Below are 25,362 nucleotides of genomic sequence, written 5' to 3'. Positions count from 1 at the left end.
TAGCAGTGGATGGGAGATCCCCTGAGCGGATAAAGTCGTTGATAGTGTGGGAGACAATGGCCTGGTGCTCCTTAGTGGGGTCACGATCGAGGGGTAAATAAGAGGAGGTATCCGCGAGTTGTCGCTGTGCCTCGGCAAGGTAGAGGTCAGTACGCCAGACTACAACAGCACCCCCCTTATCAGCGGGTTTAATAATAATGTTAGGATTAGTGCGGAGGGAGCGGAGAGCAGAGCGTTCCGAAGGAGTGAGGTTGGAATGGGGACCAAGGCGCTGGCTGGCCTTGTTGATCCTAGCACCAATTCCTCTGTCTAGCGGCACTGCCGAGATACTTGAATTCCTCCACTGTTCTTAGTCTTGTCCCCTCGATAGTGATAAACGGGCTGGTGGCAGCTGAGCCAGGAGCCGGTTGAAATAGGACTTCCGGTTTGCATAGGCTGACAGTAAGGCCAAAGAGACGCGAGACTTTGGCAAATTTGTTGACTATTAGCTGGAATTCAGACTCAGTGTGAGCTATCAAAGAACAGATTTTCGCATAGAGGACTTCAAGAATGAGGGGAGATCATATAGAGGTATACAAAAGAATGAGGGGTAGAGATAGGGTAATTCCATGCCAGCTTTTCCCCCTGGTGTTGACTGAGACTTGGACTAGAGGAATACATTGAAAGGTGAAATGTTTAAAAGGAAACTGAGGGGGAACTTGTTCACCTAAACAGCGGTGAAGGTGTAGAACGAGCTGCTAGTGAAAGTGGTGGATCCAGGGTCGATTACAACATGTAAGAGAAGCTTGGATAGGTACACTGGTGTGAGGGGTACGGTCTAGATGTGGGTAGATGCGATGTAGAAAAACAGGTCAGCATGAGCCGAGAGATTTGTTTCTGCTTAGATTTCTTGGTGACCAGCGATCTCTAATAAAATACAGAGCAAGGCTAACAGCCACCATAACATGAGATTAATACATGGAAAAGAGTGAGAGATCTCAGCAGATCAGCCAGAAACAGCTGAGATTTCAAGTCAAGGCCCTTCATCAGGACATACCTATTCCTTTCCGCAGATGCTGCCTGGCCTGCTGAGATCATCCAGTATTTTGTGCGTGTTACTCTGGATTTCCAGTATCTGCAGAATCTCTTGTGTAACATCCATATGTTGCAGAGGATATCAGATGTTCTGTGGAGACTTGGTCAGCTGAATCCAAAATTGGCTTGGCTGTAAAAGCTAGAGGGCGGTGGGGTAGGGAGTGATTCCGACGGGAGGTCTGGGCCTAGTGGTGTTCTGCAGGACTTACTGCTGTACTTTATGGCACATATAAATCATTTGGACTAGAACGTAGGTGGGCTGACTTGTAAGTTTAGAGTCGACACAGGAATTTGGACAAGTTCTGCAGAAATATCGTCAAAGGTGACAACATGATACAAAGCAGCTGGAAATGTGGGTGGAGAAAGAACAGAGGGGGTTTCGTCCATACAAGTGTGGGATGATGTCTCTTGTGAGGTCAAAAGTAGCAGACACAGCCCAGTCCACCACAGGAAACCCCCACCCCACCATTGAGAATATCTACAAGGTGCACTTTGTATGTGGTTTCTCACTGATCCAATTGTATTTCTTTGTTCTACTGTGAATGCCTGCAAGAAAACAAATATCAGGATTGATATCTACTTTGATCTTTGAACATTAAATGCAAGAAGCAAGACTCTTTGGAGCACTGACGTGCAGAGGGATCTCGGAGTGCATGTTGCTCCCTGACAGAATGCATCTCGGGATGTAAAGAGGCATATGGCATAGTTGTCTCCAGCAGCTGGGGTGTTGAGAACAAAAATTAGGACGTGATATTGGAGCTCTATAAAACTTTTGGTGAGGCTGCATTCGGAGTATTGTATGCAGTTCTGATTTTCGTATTACAGGAAAGATGTGGAGGTGCTGGACAGGGCATAGATGTGTTCGGGCGATTTTGCCCCAGTTAGAAAGCATTAGCTCGGAGGAGAGATTGGACAAATTTGGACTGTTTCCTCTGGGGTATCAGAAGCTGTTGGGTGAACTGATAATACTTCGTACGGTTGTGAGAGGCCCAGATAAAGTTCATTGTCAGAGTTCTACTTCCCCAGGGTAGGGGGGGGGCAGGGGAGATATTAAGGCCATTGACTTAACATGAGTGGGGGAAGTTTAAAGATTCATGAGACTTTTTTTTAAATACAGAAAGTGGTGGGTGGCTGGAACAGGCTGCTGGGGAGGTAGTGAAAGCAGAAAAACAGTGATGTTTCAGAGACATTTAGACACAGTTTCACGTGCAGGAAGATGCGATTAGTTTGATTTGGCATCACAGTCAGCACAAGCATGGTGAGCCAAAGGGTTGGTACCTGCACTGTACGTTTTCGTGTAACATCATTGCAGGCCTCATGGTTTAAAAATTAATCTTGCCCACTGGAGTACTCCTCCCACACTCCATTCAGATCATCTTGCTCAAGGGAGAGGTTGTAGTGCTGAACTAAGTGTTGGAGACCAGCTGGACAGGAGGGGGAGAGTGGGGAGAGGGGGAGAGTGGAGAGAGGGGAGAGGGGAGGAGAGAGGGGAGAGGGGAGGGGAGGGGGGAGAGGGGGAGGAGAGGGAGGGGGGAGAGGGAGGAGAGTGGGGAGAGGGGGGAGAGGGGAGGGGAGGGGGGAGAGGGGGGGAGAGGGGAGGGGAGGGGGGAGAGGGGGAGGAGAGGCAGGGGGAGAGGGAGGAGAGTGGGAGAGTGGGGAGAGGGGGGAGAGGGGGGAGGGGGAGAGGGGGGAGAGGGGGGAGGGGGGAGAGGGGGAGAGGGGGGAGAGGGGGGAGAGGGGGGAGGGGGGAGAGGGGGAGAGGGGGAGAGGGGGAGAGGGGAGAGGGGGGAGAGGGGGAGAGGGGGAGAGGGGGAGAGGGGAGGGGAGGGGAGGGGAGGGGAGGGGGAGAGGGGGAGGAGAGGGAGGGGGGAGAGGGGGGAGAGGGAGGAGAGGGAGGAGAGGGGGAGAGGGGGAGGAGGGGAGGGGAGGGAAGGAGAGGGTGTGTGTGTGTTGTATAAGAGAGTGGGAATATGTGTGTAACTGTGAGAGCTGTGTAATTGTGTGAGGAGTATAAATGTGGGTGTGTTGGGAGGCTGGTCTCAGGAGAGGAGGGAGTAAGAGAGGTTATGGGTGTGAGGGGGGAGATGGAGAGGGAAAGGAGAGAGAAGGATTGAGAATCCTAAGGGAGGGGATAACAGGCACTGGCGTAGGCTGAGGCCAGTATTTTGAAGTGGAGGAGGTGAATGTGAGCTGTTAAGATCTCCAGTGAGCATGGGTTGGAATGTATGAGTTTCAGCTGGCAATGTTTGTGTTATGATCCTAACAATAAGAAAGCTCTGTTAGTTTCATCCCTGCACAGTGCTTGGCTACTGAACACTTCATGCATGGAATCATTTCAAAATAGAACATATCACAAGGTTATGCTGACCATTATTCCAAGATCTAGCTAACCCATTCATAGAAACATAGAAAATAGGTGCAGGAGTAGGCCATTCGGCCCTTTGAGCCTGCACCGCCATTCAGTATGATCATGGCTGATCATCCAACTCAGAACCCCGCCCCAGCCTTCCCTCCATACCCCCTGACCCCCGTAGCCACAAGGGCCATACCTAACTCCCTCTTAAATATAGCCAATGAACTGGCCTCAACTGTTTCCTGTGGCAGAGAATACCACAGATTCACCACTCTCTGTGTGAAGAAGTTTTTCCTAATCTCAGTCCTAAAAGGCTTCCCCTTTATCCTCAAACTGTGACCCCTTGTTCTGGACTTCCCCAACATCGGGAACAATCTTCCTGCATCTATCCTGTCCAATCCCTTTAGGATTTTATACGTTTCAATCAGATCCCCCCTCAATCTTCTAAATTCCAACGAGTACAAGCCCAGTTCATCCAGTCTTTCTTCATATGAAAGTCCTGCCATCCCAGGAATCAATCTGGTGAACCTTCTTTGTACTCCCTCTATGGCAAGGATGTCTTTCCTCAGATTAGGGGACCAAAACTGCACACAATACTCCAGGTGTGGTCTCACCAAGGCCTTGTACAACTGCAGTAGTACTTCCCTGCTCCTGTACTCGAATCCTCTCGCTATAAATTCCTCCTACATATGAATTTTTGTTCATCCATGTGCCTGTCTAAGAGAGTCTGAAATGTGGCTGATGTATTAGCCTCTACTACATCCCCCAGGGGTATGTCGCATGAACCTACCGTGCTCTCTTCTCCATGTGGTAACATCTCTCGGGCATCTCCCTGAACTTTCCTGTACTCACCTGAAATGGATGCGCAGAGGTAATCGTTATTACCACACTGGTTGTTCACTCTATCTACATTTCTTTGGCACCTCCATCACCTCCACCTCTAATCTTCCTTCACACTAAAGTGGAAAGCCCTCGATCACTCAGCCAAAGCCTCATAAGACATGCTCTTTAATCCAGGTAGCATTCTAGTAAATTTCCCCTGCACCCTCTCTGAAGCTTCCACACTCTCAAAGTTCAAAGTAAATTCATCATCAAAGTACATACATGTCACCCTATACAACCCCGAGATTCATTTTCTAGCAGGCATACTCAATAAATCCACAATAGAGTCAATGAAAGACCACTCCAAATGGGTGTGCAATCAGAGTGCAAAAGACAACAAGATAATGATAATAAATTAATAAGCAACTTGGGCAGGTGGCCAAGTGGTTAAGGCATTGGACTAGTGACCGGAAGGTCGTGAGTTCGAGCCCCAGCCGAGGGAACGTGTTGTGCCCTTGAGCAAGGCACTTAATCACACATTGCTCTGCGACGACACTGATGCCAAGCTGTATGGGTCCTAATGCTCTTCCCTTGGACAACATCGGTGTCGTGGAGAGGGGAGACTTGCAGCATGGGCAACAGCCGGTCTTCCATACAACCTTGCCCAGGCCTGCACCCTGGAGAGTGAAGACTTTCCAGGCGCAGATCCAAGGTCTCGTCAGACTAACGGATGCCTTTAAGCAATAAGTATGAAGAACATGAGATGAACAGTCCTTGAAAGTGAGACCATAGGTTGTGGGAACTTCCTATAAAGATGTGACCAGATCAGAACCCAGAACTCCAAGTGCAGTCTAACCAGAGCGTTACAAAGATGAAATGTTACTTCCGGGCTCTTGACCTCAATTGCCTGAACAACCAAGGCCAATATACTATATGACTTCTTAACCATCCTATCAACGTGTGCACAGTTTTGAGGGATCTATAATCATAGACCCCAATATCGCCCTGTCCCTCCATACCATATTACTGTTGGAGTCTGTAACGTGCAGTTTGCAGTTCAGTCGAATGATATAGCACTCTGCTGACCCTGGAGAGGACCAGAGATGGGGCTCAGGACCATCACTGAATCCGTTTCAAAGCGTCAAGGAAGATTTCAAGCATTGAGGTGAATGCCGAGGAGGTCGGCAGTCGTTCTCCACGAAGGCCGCAGGTCGATGGGTCGGTAGCCGGGCCGGCGGTGTTTAGGAAGCTGCAGTGGCATGGTAGTTGCTTTTCACAGAAGGACTGATTCCCATTCTGATGGGAAGATATTTTCCAGATTCTAAGATTTATGTGATTATTGGACTTTAGTTTATATTGCTGTCCTTCAGTTTTCTGTCTTCTCTTTCTTGTGGACAATTGGTGAGTTGGGATTCCAGTGGGCGATATGTTAGTTTTTTGCGAGAGAAGGGCTGGGGATTTCAGGTTTGATGTTCTTGTTGGCTTTCCTGTGCGGGCAATCTATTAGTCTATGTGCATGAGAGAGGCGGTTGGAGGTTTGATGTTATTGTCACTTTTTTTTGAGAGGGAGGGGTTTGATGTTCCAGCTGCCATCTTCCATGTGGGTCTGTTAGCTTATGTCTCTGGGGGTGGGAGAGGAGGGTTAGGAGTTTGCTAGTTTTGTTTCTTTTTCCTTTTCACGTGGGGATGGGGTTGATGTCTTTTCTTTCAACAACCCCATGGCTTTTTCTGTATTTCATGGCTGTTTGGAGAAGGGGAATATCAGAGTTGTATTGCATATGCATACTATGACAATGAAATGAACCTTTGAACGTGTTCATCCTTATTTGATGTGATGGAAAGAGGAGACAGAGTGTTACCGTGAGTTACGTGGGGAAAAAGGGAAGGAGCTCTGCTGGGACAGGTGTGTTCAATGGCCTGTTCTGTACTACATAGAATCCAATGTGGTCATGTTGAAACAAATGCAGAAGCTGGTTTTAATGCCCAGTTGGACTCCTGAGTAAAGGAATGGGCCCAGCACATAGACACAATCACAAGGGAGGCATGTCACAGTCCTTGCTTCCTTAGAGGCTGAGGAGGTTTGACACGTCAGCACACATGCTAACCAACTTGTACAGACGTACTGTTGAAAGTGCCCTGATTGATTACATGGTGGTCTAGTGCAGCAATTCAAGTACAAGAAGCTGCAGAGAGTAGTGGGCTTAGCCCAGGCATATATCTCACCTCGTTCGGTCGTATCTACAGGAGGTGCTGCCTCAGGAAGGGAGAAGCCATCATCAAAGATACCCACCACCCAGGCCATGCCATCTTCTTGTAGCTTCCATTGGGCAGGAGTACAGAAGCCTGAAGTTCACAGCGCCAGGTTCCAGAACAGTTACTTCCCTTCAACTATCTGGCTCTTGACCAAGTGGTCACTAATCACAGCCTTAGTATAGCAGCACGACAACCACTGTGCACGACGCTGGACACTCTTTGCTCTAATTGTGTTCCTTCTTGTAAAAATTGCTTATAATTGTCATTAATTTATGTTGTTCTTATCACTGGCAAAGGCAAAGGGCTGCATACGTCGGACTGAAGCACAACAAGCGGGTTTTCACCACTCAGAGTGTGACTGGGGTCAAGTACATGTTTATTTTTAGCATGTCACACCAAACAGTCAGCCACTCTTGTCTGGCACGTGGTGTCAGGATTGGTCTCCTTTCGGATTAACCAGGTCACGATATGAACGTCCCTGACTCAACCCTTTTTTTTTTTAAACGAGGCCGAGTGGCTAGCTCGACGCTCAACCCAGCACGGATGGAAAGCGTGCTCGGGGGTGGCCCGACTTGGATTCGAACTCGGGAGCCTTCTCTCCGGAGTCCAGCGCTGATCCCATTGCGCCACCAGCCAGCCAAGTACATGGTGTAAGTATGAGTTACAATGGATGAAGTATCAGCCTACCTTGTCCCCATCATCTCCGGGAAGGCCTTGGGGGCCAGGGGGCCCTGGCAAACCTAAGGAACCCTGGACGCCGTCCTGACCAGCAGGGCCCATAAGGCCCTTGTCACCCTGGAAGAGAGAAGATGGTCAGCAGTTAAGAGTTTGAGTTAACACACAAAATACAACATAAACCATTGCTTAGTCGTCAGTTAACTTTTCTCTACATCACGACTGAATATCAGCTGTGAGTCGGGGAGAAGATCACACCTTGGCCTTGGTCAAAAGGCTCAGGTTCAAGCCCAGCTCCAGAGACTTAAGCATCAATTCCCGTCTGCCACTCCACTACCGAGGGACTGCTGCAGTGCTGACTTTGAAAAGGTGCTTTAAACCCAGACGTTATCAGTGAGAGATTAAATAGTCTGTTGCACTATGAGTGCTATTCCCAATTCTATTTTTCTCTCTCTCACACTATGGTGCAGCTGGTAGACAGCTGGTTCAACCCCTAACCCAGGTGCTCTCTGTGCGAGGAGTTTGTAGGCACTTCCTATGACCACGTAGATTTCCTCCAGGTGACCTGGTTTCCTCCCAAATCCCAATGATGTGTGGATTGGATTGTTGTGAATTTCTCCAGTGTGTAGGGGAGTGCTGGAGTTTGAAGGGCATTGACAGGAATGTGGAGAGGATAAAATGGGATTAGAAACACACAAGAGTCGACGGATATTGAAAATCCAGAGCAACACACACAAAATGCTGGAGGAACTCAGCAGATCAGGCCACGTCCATGGAAAAGAGTACAGTTGACATTTGGGGCAAAGACCCTTCAATAGGACTGCAGAAAAAAAGCTGAGGAGTAGACTTAAGAGGTGGGGGGAAGGGGAGAGAAGCACAAGGTGATTGGTGAAACCTGGAGGAGGACGGATAAAGTAAAAAGCTGGGAAATTGATTGGTGAAAGAGGTACAGAGCCAGAGAAGGGGGACTCTGATAAAAGAGGACAGTGGAACTCAGAAGGTCAGACAACATCCGGAAATCCAGAGCAACATACGAACATAAGAAATAGGAGCAGGAGTCAGCCAACTGGCCCGTCGAGCCTGCTCCACCATTCAATAAGATCATGGCTGATCTGGCCATGGACTCATCTCCACCTACCTGCCTTTTCCCCATAACCTTTAATTCCCCTACTATGCAAAAATTGACCCAACCTTGTCTTAAATATATTTTCTGAGATAGTCTCCACTGCTTCATTGGGCAGAGAATTCCACAGATTCACCACTCTCTGGGAAAAGCAGTTCCTCCTCACCTCCATCCTAAATCTACTCCACCGAATCTTGAGGCTATGTTCTCTAGTTCCAGTCTCACCTACCAGTGGAAACAACTTTCCTGCCTCTATCTTATCTAACCCTTCCATAATTTCATATGTTTCTATAAGATCTCCTCTCACTCCTCTGAATTCCAGTGAGTACAGTCCCAGGCGACCCAATCTCTCCTCAGTCTGACCCCCTCATCTCTGGAATCAACCTGGTGAACATCCTCTGCACCATCTCCAAAGCCAGTAATCCTTCCTCAAGCCAAGAGACCAGAACTGCACACAGTACTCCAGGTGTGACCTCACCAGTGCCCCAGGTACGACCTCACCAGTGCCCCAGGTGTGACCTCACCAGTGCCCCAGGTGTGACCTCACCTGTACCCCAGGTACGACTTCACCAGTGCCCCAGGTGCGACCTCACCAGTGCCCCAGGTGCGGCCTCACCAGTATCCCGCACAGCAGCATGCTGCAATTTTTTTTACCATTTAAATAATAATCTGATCTTCCATATTCCTTGCAAAGTGGCTGACCTCGTACTTACCTACATTGTACTCCATCTGCCAGACCCTTGCCCACTCACTTAACCTATCTACATCTCCCTGCAAACTCAGATACACCACACTCAGTCCCCTCTTACAGATGGTTAACGTATATCATGAAGAGTTGTGGGCCCCGCACTGACCTCTGCGGGACACCACTCACCACTGATTGCCAACCAGTCAATCAGCAGCACACAAAATGCTGAAGGAACTCAGGTCAGACAGCATCTGTGGAAATGAACAGTCAACATTTCAGGCCAGGACCCTTCTTCAGGACAGAGAAGGAAGGGTGAAGACGCCGAAATAACAGAATGGGGAGAGGGGGAAGAGGCTAGCTGGAAGGTGACAGGTGAAGTCAGGTACGTGGGAAAGGTAAAGGGCTGGAGAAGGAGGACTATGATAGGATAGGAGGGGAGAAAGACAAGGAGGGTGGGATCTAGGGGTAAGCGATAGGCTGGTGAGAAAATGTAAAAGGCCACAGTGGGGAACAGAAGAGGGGAGGGGAGAGAAAAAAATACCAGAAGGAGAAATTGAAATTCATCAAGTCGGAAGCTACTAAAACGAAATACAAGGTGTTGCTCCTCCACCTGGGGCTGGCCTCATGTTGGCACATGATGGGAGTGGTGTAAACGGATGACTGATGGTTGATGTGAGCTCCATAGGCTGAAGGGCCTGATTTATAACTCTTGGACACATTGTCTAGTTGTAGTGTTCTAAGGATAAATTGACTGCTGATTATTAGAGGTCCCCACAAAAGTGCTTCAGTACCTGCAATCACAACTGGTACCTTCTGAAAGATTTTACCATCTGATTTCTTGCAAGTCCCACCGACAAAGCATGGATTGAGGCAAGAAACAGGAATTACGACTTACCTGGGCTCCCTTCTCTCCAATAGGGCCCGGGGGTCCCAGACCACCAGGTCGACCAGGAAGCCCTATGGCACCAACTGGACCACTGAGACCACGTTCTCCTGTGGATCCCTACAGAAAGACAAACAAATGATTAGGTCAGCCAGTGTACCAGGTTAGACTGGCTTCGGGCTCAACCCTAACTGTGCACATCATTGTGAAAACCCAGACTTTGCTCAGAATGCTGTGGCTTTATAAGGCAGTGGAGGCACTGGTCAAACAGCACTTGCAGTATTGTGAGCGGTTTTGAGCCCCTAATCTAGGAAAAGACATGCTGGCGAGAGAGAGGACACAGAGCAGACTCACAAGAATGACCCTGGGAATGAAAATGGTAGCATATGAGGAGCATTCGATGGTTTGGGGCCTGCACTCCATGGAGTTTATTAGAATGAGGAGGGGATCTCTTTGAATCCTACTGAATATTGAAAGGCCTGGATGGAATGGGTGTAGAGAGAATGTTTCCAGTATTGGGAGAGTCTAAGTCCAGAAGCCACAGCCTTAGAATACAAGGATTTTTCTTTAGACATCTCATGGTCTAACATGATGCAAACACACAGGATGTCTGCTACTGATCTGGCAAACTCTGCAACTTTTAGGAATTGCATGTGGAGGGTGAATGGACCAGTCAATCACTTTGTAAGGTCATACAGTTCAGAATAAAGGGACATTTAAAAAACTCTCAGATAGGTACACGGGTGATAGCAAGATAGAGGCTAGGTAGGAGGAAATGGTTAGATTGACCTTAAAGTAGGTTAAAAGGTTGTCACAATGCTGTACACTGAATGGCCTGTACTGTGTTGTAATGTACTATGTTCTATTCTGTTTTGTTTCAAAATCCACACAAAACTACAACTCAGTTCATCGCTTCCTTCCGCAGAATACAAGGCTAGCTCACATCGATGTTTGCAAAGCTGCTCTGGGAACTGCTATTAATTGGATCTCCCAAAGCCAACTCTCCCTTTCCAAGGAGCATATTTACAAAAAAGCACCACTACTCCCAACAGCCTTGGAAGCTTTGCCAAGATGTCAGGACACCAGAGGGTTGGTGCTGCTCTGTGCTCGACGATTGAAAAAGAGTGTCATAACAAGACGTTGTTTAATGCTGTGTCTGTGACTCACCACTGGACCAGGAGGACCAGGAGGACCCTCTCCTCCTTTCAATCCAGGCGCGCCCTGCGGAAAGAAAGAAGACTTGATTATGGTGAAGACATTCTGGGGCACTCTCAGATAAAAATGCAGCCAGAAGGCAAATGTTCAGACCCTAATTACCCTCTGTCCAATCTGTTTACATGCCTGACACTAGTGTCATGAAGTAGACATCTATTCCCAGTTCCACTGTGGGAGAAGGTTACCCAGTGGACAGAGACAAAGGTTCAAAGGCGCATTGCAAACTTCATTGGAAGAATGCCATGTCCTCACTAGTTCTCAGGCCCATGACCACAGGAAGCAGAGATGTAAAACTCCCTGAAGATCAGTACTCAGGGACTTTGCAACCATCCTGTTGTTCCATGGTGCCACAAAGTCTGATTATTGCTATCCCATCCCTAAAGGGGATAGGGATATCACTAAGAGTAAAGTTAATGCTAACTAGTTCATTATTACAGATTCATTACATGATTTTAATTTTCCATCTATGGTTTTGTAATTTGAATGTATTTCTGGATCAGGGAACCAAGACGAATGGCCTAGCAATTTACAGAAATTCACCATGTTCCCAATGACCCTCGATAATTTTTATCGATGCACCATTGAAAGCATTCTACCACTGCTTGGTATGGTGAACTGCTCTGCCTGAGACTGCAAAACTGCAGACTTGTGAACACTATCAGGAAAAGCAGCCTGCCTCCCAGTGACTCTGCCAACACCTCCCATTGCGTCGGGGAAGGCACAGAAAATAATCAAGGACCCCTCCCAGCCCAGTCATTCTCTCTTCTTCCTCCTCGTTGAAGATACAAAACCATAAAAACACACAACTTCAGATACTAGGACAGAATCTGGTTTATTGCCACTGACATATGGTGTTGAATTTGTCATTTTCCAGCAGTAGTGTTGTGCAATTCATAGAAAATTACTCTCAGTTACAAGAAGAAATATAAATACATAATTAGGTAGAGCAAAAAGAGATCAAAACAGTGATGCAGTGTTCACAGCTTCATGGACTGATCGGAAACCTGGCGGCAGAGGAGAAGAAGCTGTAACTGTAACGTTGAGCGTGGGTCTTCGGGCTTCGTGGTAACAGGAAGGAGGCATGCCCTGGATGGTGAGGGACCTGAATGAACTCTTGATTTTTTAATCTTCCCTATCTTAGCCTTTGCATCTTGTTTGTCTACCTGTATTGCACTTTCCCTGGAACTGTAACACTACAATCTGCAGTCCATTGTTGCTTTTCCCTATGGACTACCTGTGTTTGGAATAGCCTGCCTGGACGGTGTACTAACAAAGCTTTGTGCCGTATCTCAGTACATATGACATTAATTAACCCATCACCAATAAGCCAAGCACACTGACTGGCATCAACTACTATCTTCCCGAGGTTTACGAACCAGCGGAGCTGAGGGAACCGTCTCTCAACTTTTGTCACCCTTTCCAAGCCTAAGGCTACTCACCAGTTCTCCTGGTAAGCCCCTGGGTCCTTCAAATCCCCGCAGGCCTGATGGACCAGGTTTTCCGGAAGGACCGATTGGACCTGGGTCTCCCTAAATTGAGAAAAAAAAGGCACAGAATTTTCCAGACGAAAGCAATGTTCAGAATAATATTCATTCCTTATATCACCAAAAGTAGGCTCAGCATGCCAGATGGAGAAGGTTGTGATCATCAACGTTCTGTGGCTGAGGGAACCAGAGAACAATGCTCTATTATCATTTCTCTCTAACTGGGCAAGGTTTTCCTGTGCCTACTGAAGCCATGGTTTGGGAAGGTGGGAGGAGAAGAAGGAGACTATAATCAACAGTGTAGCAGACACCATTCGCCAGTTAGGGTTTCCCTGCATTCAGCCAAACCAAGTCACCAAGTGTAGGCCTGATCTAGTTTCTGTTGACGGTGCTAGTTCTAAAGCCATTCAGCATAGCAGGAGGTACACTGGATAACACGGGAATAAGCAGGAGCTCCTCACCACTTGAAGCAGAGATCAGGAACTCATGGGGAATGGAAGGGGTGTTCGCTTTGCCTCGAAGACTCCACAGAAATTGTGGCCTTTGTCTCCTGGGCAATCGCTGCATCAGCAGTCAAGCACTGAGTTGCTCACATTGGTTTCCTGACTATACCAGAATCACAAACAGGTTTAATATCACTGACGAAGGCAGTAAAATTTACTATTTTATGGCAGCAGTCAGTACAGTGCAATATATAAAAACGGTCGTGCAAAAAGAGAGCAACAATTTGAGAGGTGAGAAGGAGTAGTAAGCAACCGGAGAGAACTGGGCACTGAAGGTCGGAGGGTAAAATCAGAAGGAAACTCCAGGTGGGGCCAAATGTTCTTTGGAAAGAAGCCTGAGCCACAAAGGGGAACGACAGGTGTGAGCAGGGGCCCCAAGTGACGATGGGCCTTGTACACCTACCTTCGTGCCTTCCTTCCCAGCGGTTCCCGGAATGCCTTGTTCTCCTGGTGGACCAGGAGCCCCTGGGTGTCCACGTTCACCAGCTGGCCCACTGTCACCCGAAGAACCCTGACAGAGAAGTGGGGGGGAAAGTCATTTCATCCCGTTCAGTTTCCTAGGTTCTTTAACAGATTGGTTGCTAACCCTGTATTGTACCCTTGCAACATTAAAGAGGATCTGGGAATCACCTGAATCACCGAGGCTATGGATCAGGGGCTCGTGAATGAGATTAATGTAGAGAGAGTGACGGTCATATAGCACGTAAAATAGTCATTCAGCCCATCATGTCTAAGGAAACTTTTTACCCATCTACACTAACCCCCTTTTCCCACATTGGGACTGCACCTACACTAACCCCCCATCTACACTAACCCACTTTTCCCGCATTGGGACTGTATCCTTCCGTGTCTTGGCTTCCGTGACTGATGAAATTGTTCTTAAGTGTAGTAATTGAATCTGATACGTGGTGATCTGCATGGACTGAGTGCCTGGTGAGCTGGCCTCTGTGTGGTATGACCTTATGACTCTATGAAATTAGATGTATCCATTAACAAGGAAGAAGACCTCTCAAGCAGAATTCTGCAGGCCACTAACTAGCCATTGGCTCCGTGCAGGTTTTGACATTCAGCAATTGCTCCCTCCTATGCAGGTTCACTCCTCTCCGTCTGTGGTTTCTCGCTCACACACCTTTCCCTTAATCCATCTTTGCTGCTCCTTCACCTTCTCCTGTAGGATAGAGATGCATATTCCCACCTCTCCATGTAGAAAACATTGGCTTCTGAACTTCTAACCGTGACCACCTTAATCCTGTACTCCTTCAAAAGCAGCAACGTCTCCAGATCTCAAACCTTTGGGCAGAGTCGAACATTGATAGACTTCCAAATTCAGAAATAGACAATCTCCATTTGAAATGGTGGAACCATAAGACAAAGGAGCAGAATTAGGCCATTTGTCAACCAGTGGAGTCTGCTCCACTGATTGATCATGGCTGATCCATTTTTCTCTCTCAACCACATTCTTCTGCCTTCTGCCAGCACCCTTATTAAACAAGAACCTATCAAGATCCACTGAGAATATGCCCAATGACTTGCCCACCATAGCCCACCGTGGCAGTGAATTCCAACAGGTTCACCACCTTCTGGCTAAAGAAATTCCTCCTCATTTTTGTTCTAAAGAGAAGTCCTCTGCCCTCTGGTCCTAGACTCTTCCACTATTAGAAACATTCACTCTGTGTCTGGGAGTCTTCCTGAGAACTTTTATTTGAGATTTTGAGAAGGATCTAAACAGTTCTAAATGTAAAACAGAGGCCAAGGAGAGTATAAATCTCCTTTGAAAAAAAATACTTATAGAGTCATAAGGTCATAGTACATGGAAACATACCCTTCGGCCCAACTCATGCATTCTCACCCTAGGTACCCTTCTATGTTAGCCCCATTTGGTGAAGTTTGTCCATATCCCATTATTGTATATGCCTTAACCACTTCCTCTGTATCTCATATACAGACCGCCCTCTGGTGAAAACATTGTCCCTTGTGTCCCTATTAAATCTTTCACCTCTTACTTTACACTTATGCCCTCTTGGTTTTGGTTCTCTTCCTCTGAGAAAAAGACAACATTCACCGTATCTATGCTCCTCATGGTTTATATACCTCTATAAGGTCACCCTTCAGTCTACTACATTCTAATGAACAAGGTCCAAGTCTGCCCAAGCTCTCTCTATAACTCAGACCCGCAAGTCCTAGCAACATTCCCGCAAATCTTCTTTGCACTCTTTCCAACTTAATAATGTCTTTCCTATCACAGGGGTGACTAAAACTGAACACAGTACTCCAGGTGTGGCCTCACTGTTACATAAGAACCAACACCACCCAGGCCAAATTCTCTTCTCACTGCTGCTATCGAAAAGGAGGTACAGGAGCCTTAGGTTCAGGAACAATTATTACCCTTGAACGATCAGGTCCTGAACAAGAGGGGATAACTTCATTCATCTCAACACTGAAATTATTCCACAACCTATGGACTCACTTTCAAGAACTCTACACCTCATGGTGTTAGTATTATTTATTTATTTGCATAGTTTGTCTTCATTTGCACATTTGTTGTCAGCCTTTGTGTGTAGTTTTTCATTGAGTCTATTGTATTTCCCTGTCTGTATTTGATAGCAAATTTACTTTGAATTGTGTATACTTATTTCCTTGACTGAAGATTATCATTGTGCCAAATGTCATCTTCAATACCTTATCTACCTGTGACTCTAGTTTTGGTGACTTTATGGTGTTAAACTATTTCTTAAAGTTGACAGTACATTTATCACTGAAGATTGGCTTGCCTTTATTTGGTTGTTGCTATTCTGTCATACCACTAGATGGCGCCTCAGTAGGGTTTCCCAGTGCGAAGTGACAAGTCACACAGCCTCACCCACAGAGGCACATATCTACCACTAGATGGAGCGCTATATCCCTATTCCATTGTCAGCAACAGTGGTAATCCACTTCCAGGGAAATGCACCAGATCTGGGATTTATAAACTACAAGAGATCCCTGGGACGATTAGAATTAGCACCATCGTTAGGCCATTCAACCCCTCAGATCTGCTCTTTGCCATTCCATTAGAACACCCAACCCAAATCCTCAGACCAGACTCTGACATCCAGCTCAACACACAAAGCACTGGAGAATCTCGGCAGGTCAGGCAGTTCTTTGGAGGGAAATGGACAGTCAACATTTTGTATCAAGACCCTTCATCTGGGCTACCCACTTCTGATGAAGGGTCTCGACCTCAGACATCCATTCTTCACCTCCCTCCACAGACACAGAGTTCCTCTCATGTGTGTATGTCACCAGTTTCTATTTGAGCATTTTATGCATCCTGGGACAAAAGAAGAGGTACTGAATTTACCATCGGTCCTACACATCAAACCCAACCATTGCTCAGGATTCTATGACGCAGTTCACAAGGAGTTAAATGCGTGGGCAGGCTGACCTGGGGCGCTGGGCTTACCTGGGGTCCAACAACACCTGGGGGACCGGGTGGTCCGTTCTTGCCTTGGAAACCCTGCAGAGAAGACAATAAAAGGGACGAGGAAGTTAAGAGGAGATCAGAGACACCTAGGGGGTAGAAGTACACAGCTCCCTGAAAGAGACAACACGGTAGATCGGGTGCTGAAGAACATTGGCCTGCATCTGTCATGGCACTGAGAGCACAGATTGGTGAGACATACTACAAATAGTACAAAGTGTGAGGGAGACAACAGTGGAGCACTGTGTGCAGTTGGGGGTGGGGGGTACCACACAGTTACAAGATGGATGTCATTAGGTTGAAAGGAGTGCAGAAAAGATTCACAAGATTGTTACCAGAACTGGAAGGGATGAGAGAGGAGAGGAGAAGATGGCGGCACGACGCAGCGCGCGCGGCCTCTCCGGTGATTGATATCTGTTATTTGTTAAGTAGGATGCCGTGCACAATCTGGATTTGATGGAGGCAGATGTGAGAGCACGGAGGAACATCTGGTGAAACTTCTGAAATGCCTGTTTCGCTGCTGCTGCTACTCTGTGATCCAGAATCTCCGGAGGGGAAGGCCCCGAGTCCTCGGCTTTGCTTGTTGCTCAGCGGCCGGGGCAGGGTCGAAGCGCTCGGCAGAGATGGTGCTTGGTGTTGGAGGGCTGCTCGGAGGCTCGAAGTTTTTGGACGGACTCAGAGTCGGCTGTGGTCGGGTGCTTCCAGGATGCTGCATCAGCAAGTTTGCGGCGCTGGAGGCTGATAGCAGGGAAAGTTTCTCCCTTCCACCGTCTGCGTGAGATGTTGGGGCTATCGGGACTTTGAGACTTTTTTTTACCGTGCCCATGGTCTGCTCTTAGCAAATTAAGGTATTGCTTTGCACTATTGTAACTATAGGTTATAATTATGTGGTTTTTGTCAGTTATAGCCCTGGTCTGTCCTGTGTTTCTGTGATATCATACTGGAGGAACATTGTATCATTTTTTAATGCATGCATTTCTAAATGACAGTAAACGAGGACTAAGTGTCCTCATAATCTAATCTAATCTGTTCAGGAGAGTCTGGATAGGCTGGGACTGTGCTCCCTGGGGAGTGACTGAGACTGAGGTTTATACAGGGTTAAAGAGGAACTGTGCTTGTTTTTTCCATCCGTGTACCCGAGTGTCTTCTAACTGTTGTAATTGGACCACTACTTCCTTAAACCCAATACCTTCTGCATGGAAAAGATACCCCAGGCTCTGAAAAGGGAAATATTTTTCATACGGAAAACCAAAAGGTTGAAAGGTCTAGATTGAGTGGACATGGGGAGGATGTTTCCTCTAGTGCGGGAGTCTAGGACCAGAGGGCAGTCTCAGAATACAAGGTCATCCCTTTAGAACAGAGATGAGGAGGAATTTCGTTAGCCAGAGGGTGGTGAATCTGTGGAATTCATTGTCACAGATGGCTGTAGAGGCCAAATGACTGGATATATTTAAGGCAGAGCTTGATAGGTTCTTGATTAGTAAGGGATTCAAAGATTACAGGGAGAAGACCAGAGAATGGGGTTGAGAGATAATAATTCGGCCATGATGCAATGGCAGAGAAGACTCAATTCTGCTTTTATGTCTTGTGTCTTAATTGGCTACAGTAAATTGTCCCAAGTGATGAGTGGTAGAAGATGTTGGGGGGGGGGGAATTGATGGGAATGTCAAAGAACAGATTACAGGGTAAATTAATGGGAATAGTTTTGCTTTCTGGTATGCCGAATGGCTTCTTTCAACTTTGGAGGAGAATAACGAGATTTGGAGCAACATCGTATCTTCAGAACCCCGTTGCCAGGCCTTGAGGGAGTTAATGGGTGGAAGAGACTGACATTGTCTCAGCATGTGAAACAAGAGTACTCCATACCCATGTCAGCTCTCTCACACTGTATGAGTCAGGGACGGGAGAAACTTATCCTTGGTGCCTCCCCTGTGACCAATAAAGCCCCAGAGCACTCAGTGTCACTTACAGATTCGCCACGTTGTCCTGGGTGGCCCGGGATCCCGTCCTTCCCAGGAGGTCCCTGCACAGATCACAAGAGGCAGCAACATGACGCAATGTTCTCTCTGTGTCCCCACATCTATGCATTTTAGAAAGCTCCTGCTCTGGGCATCACAGCGTCTCACCCTGTGAGCTCACCAGAGGAAATAGATCTTTCGAAAGAATAAACATTGACTCTGTCCCTCTCCCCACAGATGCTGCCTGACTCGCTGAGTGTTTCTACATTCTGCCTCTGTTTCTTATTTTCAGCATCCGCGTTTTTAAAAAATGTTTTCTATCAAGTAGACTCCTGGTAATTCTATAGATAGCACATCTGCAGAGGATTTGCAGCCTGGCCTGTGGACTAAACTTAATCACTGATCATTTCTGCTGATAATCTTTCTGTGATATTGGTCCAGTTGTTCTCTGTCCAATGTAACAGCATCCCTTTTGGAAGCATGCAGCCCAAACAAGGGTGTGTAATTACTCTCTACCTGCCTCAGCTGACGTGGCTTCACCCAGTCACCCAGCCTCTCCATCTGGGAGAAAAGTGTCCCTTCCTGACAGCATTCCCTGTCCCTTTGATTAATCCACAGGGAATTGGATTCAGTCAACCCATTGAGTCTGCTTCCCCCATCTTCAAAACACCACTCTCCGCTCTTCTCCTTCTCCTCTTGTGCCTCCTTCTGAGACGCACAGCTAATCCTTTCCTCGCCCCACGGACATTCCCCTTGCTACAATGGGTTCACCTTGTCCACTCGCACTAGTCACTACAAATGATCCCACACCATACAGGACCTTCTCATGGACGGTGTCCCTGCACATGGAATGCTGGGAAAGCATTCCCTCCTCCTTCCAACTCCTCTGATCCCTCGCTATTGAAAAGTGGAAGATCTCACCCCAGAACCATCCCATAATCATCACTCTTAAATGAAGGCAGGTGTTCTCACCGGAGGTCCTTTGGGTCCTGGGAATCCTGTTGGACCTTGAGGTCCTGGAGGTCCCTAGAGAAAGGAAACAGACAATAACATTGTAACATACACTAAATATGGAGGAACTCAGCAAGTCAGGCAGCATCTAGGGAAACGATTTGGACTGAGACCCTTCCTCAGGATTGGAAAAGAAGGGGGACGATGATAGAGTAAAAAGGTAGGGGGAGGGAAAGGAGGATAACGGGAAGGTGACAGGTGAAGCCAGGTGGGTGGGAAAGGTCGAGAGCTGGAGAAGAAGGAATCTGATAGGAGAGGAAAGTGGACCAAGGGGGAAAGGGAGGAATGAGGTGAGTGGTAGGTGAGAAGAGCTAAGGGGCCAGAATGGGGAAGAGACGAAGAGAGAAGGAGGATGATTTTTTTTTCCCGGAAGGAGAAGTGAATGTTCAAGCTATCAGGTTGGAGGCTATCAAGACAGAATATAAAGTGTTGCTCTTTCATCATGGCACAAGATCAGGTCATGGACTGATATGTTGGAACAGGTATGTGAATAGGAATTAAAATGTTTGGCCACCGGGAAGTTCTGCTTTTGGCAGATGACATGAGGAGATGATGACATTTGGGAATTGCACAACTGCATCCTAAAATTTCCATTGAATTGTGCCACAACCTAATCCCAATTTATTGCTTTAAAGGAATCACACGAAATTCAAGGGGAATCTTCTTCACTCAAATGTGAAGAGGGCTGCCACTGGAAGTGGGTTCAATTGTAACGTTTAAGAGAAGGTTAGACAGTTACATGGATGAAAAGGGTTTAGAGGGAGATGGTCCAGGTGCAAATAGAGCAAATGAGTGGACTAGACAGAGCCCACTTCTGTGTTGTAGCACCCTATGACTCGAGGCAGTCTTGAAGATACACAGAATCCCCAGGTTACGCAAGTAAATATTCCATTAACTGATTTATCCACAAGTCAGAAACATCCAATTTCTACAGCCACTTACACATCGCTCCACATACCTCTAATTCGTCAATTTAATCTAAATTCACCCTAACACTATGCATCATTAAACTAATTGAACAAATATTGCAAACACAAGATTTTGATGATTAGGAGCCTCACAATGGTCATCAGCTCTTATTGTTTATTGACTCTTCACTGAGTCAACCATAATCTCCCCCTCACACTGGGCAGAAGATACAGAAGTTTGAGAACATTTACCGCCAGCTCGAGGACAGGTTCTATCAGGCTGTTATCAGACTCTGGAAAGGACCTCTTGTAGGATAGAGCTGAACTCTTGGTCTCTCAGTCTAGCTCACCATGGGCTTTGTGTCCTCCTCGTCTGCCCTGCACTTTCTCTGTACTGTAACATTATCTTCTACAATCTGTTGTTGTTTTTATTTCGGCATATGATCTGCCTGGCTGGCAGACAAGACAAAGCTTTCCACTGTATCTTGGTACACGTGACAATAATAAACCAATTATAATAACAAAATAACTTGCCAAAGGCTGTTCTTAGCGTGAGTTTGAAGCCACAGACATAACTTCCTGTTATAAAGTCGCTCAAATATCAGACAGAGTGCCCTTGAATGACGCCGGCTTAGCGGAGATGACTGGTGGATGCCAAAATTCACAATGGAAGGATGGGATAGACAATGAGATTGGAAAATTATCGTCTTTCACCCTCCCACCAAGAGTTCTTTCCTTTAGTCAAGCAAAACAAGAATGGAAGTAACAGTTTAAAATCCAAGCATAGTCCATTCAAGAATGAAGTCCTGGGGATTGGGCAGGAGGATGAGTTTGTACTCCAATACTGCTCCTCAGAATTTGGAAGCAAAACCTAACTAAATTATTTGCAGGACTTGAGGTAGATGCTTGACATAATACCAAGTATTGAGCTCACATTGAGTAGAGCACCATCACAGGAAACCAGCGCCAGCAAGGACCCTCAAAATACAGGACATGTTCTCTTCTCACTGCTGCCATGAAGAGCCACAGGACTCACACCACCAGGAACAGTTATTGCCCTTAATCTGGAGTGGCTAATTTCACTCACCTCAACACTGAACTGATTCCGCAATCTATGGACTTGACATCTCATGTTCTCAATATTTATTATTATTACCTTGTCTTTCTTAATATTTGGACAATCCTTTTGCACATTAGTTGTCCGTCTTTGTTTGTGTGCAGCTCTTCATCGATTCTATTGTGTTTCTTTGCAGTTACTGTGAATGCCCGCAAGACAATAAATCTCCAGGTAGTGTATGGTGACATTTACTTTGAACTTCGTAGGTGATCAGAGTACACATGAAATGCGATCTTTTTCATATTATTTACCTCGTTGTTCGAGTGACAGCACCTCGGTCACCAGTGGAGCCCTCTCTCTGTCTCACTACGCCTTTGTTTCATAGTTCCTGTGTTTATCCAAACCCCTTTAAATGTGATTGTTGTCTCAGACGCAATCACCAAAGGCAGGAACTAATAATTCTTGGCTTTATCTTGCTCAGTTAAAAGGGTACTTGTAATTCTAAACTGAAATCACTGTTTTATTAAACTTTAAAGTAAGTTCAACAAGCAACTCAAAGTACATTTCAAAAATGGTCTGACCAAATATCACATTGTGAAATAGTCATTAAGGGAACGTCTCCATTGTCTTAGTTGAATTGATACATCATTACACGAGGAAGGGAAGAGATTAAGATAAAGAGAAAAACTTGTTTTATTTGTCGCATGTACATTGAAACATAAGAGTGAAATGGGTTAATTGCGTCAAATTATAGCTGTGAGGACCACATAGCATGCCCACAACTTACCGCATGGCTTTGAAATGTGGGAAGAAACCAGAGATTCAGGAGGAACCCTACGTGGTCATGAAGAGAAGGTACAAATAGACAGATGTGGGAATCGAACCCTGACCGTACACCCGGTGTTACAAAGTGATGTGCTGTCAGACAGCCCTGCTGTACAGGATGTCTTTATTCAAAAAAAACAGCACATTGACAGAGATTGGTGGGGGAGCTACAGTGGTGCTGCTGTCTCACAGCTCCAAAGACCCAGGCTCAACCCAGTCCTCGGACAATGCCCGTGTGGAGACTGCACCTCCTCCCTTTCACTGTCTGAGGTTCCTCAAGGTGCTGTAGTTCCCTTCCTCAGCTCCAAGTGTGCTTGCACACAGCTTAATTTCTGTAAATTACCCTAAATGTAAGTGGGTGGCAGGAAAGTTGGGTGGAGCTGATGAGCACAGGATAGAACAGATTGTGGGGAAATGCAGGACGATGGGCTTGCTCTGAGGGCTAGCATACAGTTAATGGGATGAATGGGCTGTATTGTGAGAAAATAATATGAAGAAAACATGAGATCCAAACATGAGGAAATCTGCAGATGCTGGAAATTCAAGCAACACACACAAAATGCTGGTGGAACGCAGCAGGCCAGGCAGCATCTATAGGCCGAAGCACAGTCAACATTTCGGGCTGAGACCCTTCGTCAGGACTAACTGAAAGAAGAGATCCATATGTGTATTCCAAACAACCATATACTCTCTGCTTTATATCACTCATTTATCCCAAGATCTCACAAATAACTCAGTTAATTTTTGCTTCCAAATTCTACTCGGGATCTATTGCGTTAAGGCTTAAGCTGCCCAAGTACAAAACAGCTTGTTAGTTCGAAAGTAGATGAGGATCAAATGGAAATCTTATTGAGGATGAGCTACGATATTTGTGTGTTATGAAGTAGGCAGTATTGCTCCAAAGGCTTATCCTCCCTCTCCCTGTCAGTTGACGCATGAGATACCAGCAGAATCATTGATTGTACAGTGATCTTGGCTCTTAACTGCTGAGTTCACTCGTATCCCTCTCCCAAGGTATCACACTCTTCCTCAGGTTACGGTAGGGTTCCATCCCTATTAACTATTTGCAAGTTGACCAGTTCACAAGTAGGAAATGTGTCTCTGAACTGAGTTCCCAGGATGCAGAAGATACCCGTGGCCATGCAGCAGCTGGCTAATCCACCCTGCTGGTCTCCCAAACCCTCGGTCATTTGCACAGCATTATAGCTGGGGAGCAGCTGTATCTGCTAAAGAAGAGACCAGAGGCAGGACATTTGGCCCCACACGAGTCTCCCCTCATGGTTACAGAAAACTGATGTTTTCACATCCCTTCTCCCTGATGCAGGGGTTACAACCCAATCATGACCTGATGCAGCTATAATCCAAAACATCAACAATTCCTCCACCTCCGAGTTCGTCAGCAGTCCGATTTCTTTCTGCTCCAAATTCTAGCACCTCTTGCATCTCCACAGAATCACCCCTCAATCTTCCCTTTGCTGATCAGAGCCACTGATCCAACGAGACTTGAACCAACAGGTTATTCCAATCTTGCCTCTCTATTTCTGCATGTGCTCTAACGTCCTTCGAATATCTTTGCGATGACAGAGACTGGACCAGCATACAGAATACTAAGGGTTGTGTAAAAGTTTCCATTGTCATGACCTTACCTTTTCACCAGGTACACCTTGGGGACCATCAGTACCAGCATTTCCCTGGACAAAAGATAGAAGTATTCGAAGATCATCATTAGCAAAGAAAAGTCCATGTGTTGGGGAAAGGAGGAACAGACAAATCAAGCTTGATTAACTTGGTTAAATTACTGCTTAAAATAAAAGACAATTTTCACAGTTCAAATCATTACTGACTATGAATATTCATGTCCTTATTAAAGATTATTTTAGAAATACTAGCTTGAGAAGTAATATTCTCGAATTCTAATTCTAAAATCCTGAATTCTAAATTTCTATTTGAGGTTCCTTAAGGTTGTTATAGACGGGGGGTGGGGAGGTAGTGGGGATAAGCTCCCACCACTACTTATGAAACGCTCCCAATGGTGAGGGTCTCAAATGGCCTCTGACAACCAAGTCCAGCTGCTGGCCTTCACATGTGGCTTAGCTAGTAAACCTGGAGGAACCGTTTCTACTGACAGAGAAGGGGCAAAGATGGGTTACTGACCTTAGAACCAGTTGTTTCAGGCAGATGGGGCTTGTCAGTTGTGGTTGGTAGCTCATCTAGGAGAGGGCAAACTCCGATCTCAAACCTTCACTGCCTTGCGGCTATACCCACTAATGGGGAAGGTTTCTGGAATAAACTCCAAGGAAAAATCTGGAGCTGGAGTCCCTAAGGCAGTCCTACATTGAGTTCAACGCTGACTGCAACTCATGTGACACTGCTGGTGCGATCTCTGCCATCTCTTTGGATTCATTAGCTGTGTGGAGACGGGGAGCCAGGAACCTGAGTGATGGTCTGCTCTCCATATCTTACTGCCCTGGCTAGCATACTGGCTTGCAGATCATGTAGATAGCTGGACCAATGACCAACGAAGGGCTTCATTTTAGATTTCACCTTCATTTTCACTTTGAAAATTCAGCACCTGAGCAACAAGAAGTGGCGGGTTTGGAAAAGCTCTCATTGAGGGGCATAGATATGGTGAATGCATTCAGTCTTTTTGCCAGGGTTGGGGTTCAGGAACTGGAGGTCATAGGGCTATGGTAAGAGGGGAAAGATTTAATAGAAACATAAGGGAAAACTTCTCAACCAGAGACAGGTCCTGATGTGGAACAAGCTGTCAAAGGAAGTGGGTGTAGCAACAGCACTTAAAAGGCACTTGGAAGGTTTAGACCAGGGGCTCCCAACCTGACATCCACAGACCCCTCAGTTAATGGTGGGACTCATGGTATAAAGAAGGTTGGGAGTCCCTGCTTTAGAAGGATACGTATCAAAAGCGGGTAAACAGGACTTGCTTAGATGGGCACCATGCCTACCATGGATGAGGCGGGCCGAATGGCCTGTGTCTATAATGCATGCCTCGGTGATTCATTAATAGAATGGTTTGACCGTCCTAAACAATAGATGAAGTTTCAGTAATTCC

General features: G+C 46.5%; 1 protein-coding gene across 2 annotated transcripts in view; it reads right to left on the bottom strand.

The window, feature by feature from the left end:
- Positions 1-25,362, bottom strand: part of LOC134339467 (collagen alpha-1(XI) chain-like) — a 394,099-nt gene that overhangs the window by 114,110 nt on the left and 254,627 nt on the right. For both annotated transcript variants that reach the window (XM_063036004.1, XM_063036005.1), the window contains 9 exons: positions 23,939-23,983; positions 19,464-19,517; positions 18,503-18,556; positions 16,516-16,569; positions 13,477-13,584; positions 12,526-12,615; positions 11,039-11,092; positions 9,884-9,991; positions 7,190-7,297 (listed from right to left, as the gene is read on the bottom strand). In XM_063036004.1, coding sequence (XP_062892074.1) covers positions 7,190-7,297; positions 9,884-9,991; positions 11,039-11,092; positions 12,526-12,615; positions 13,477-13,584; positions 16,516-16,569; positions 18,503-18,556; positions 19,464-19,517; positions 23,939-23,983 — 675 coding nt within the window. The remainder of the gene's footprint in view (positions 1-7,189; positions 7,298-9,883; positions 9,992-11,038; positions 11,093-12,525; positions 12,616-13,476; positions 13,585-16,515; positions 16,570-18,502; positions 18,557-19,463; positions 19,518-23,938; positions 23,984-25,362) is intronic.

The sequence above is a fragment of the Mobula hypostoma genome, chromosome 29 (genome assembly GCF_963921235.1).
Source record: "Mobula hypostoma chromosome 29, sMobHyp1.1, whole genome shotgun sequence".
Classification (NCBI taxonomy): domain Eukaryota; kingdom Metazoa; phylum Chordata; class Chondrichthyes; order Myliobatiformes; family Myliobatidae; genus Mobula; species Mobula hypostoma.
The sequence above is the reverse complement of the archived record's forward strand: the minus strand, read 5'-3'. Positions and strand labels throughout refer to the sequence as shown.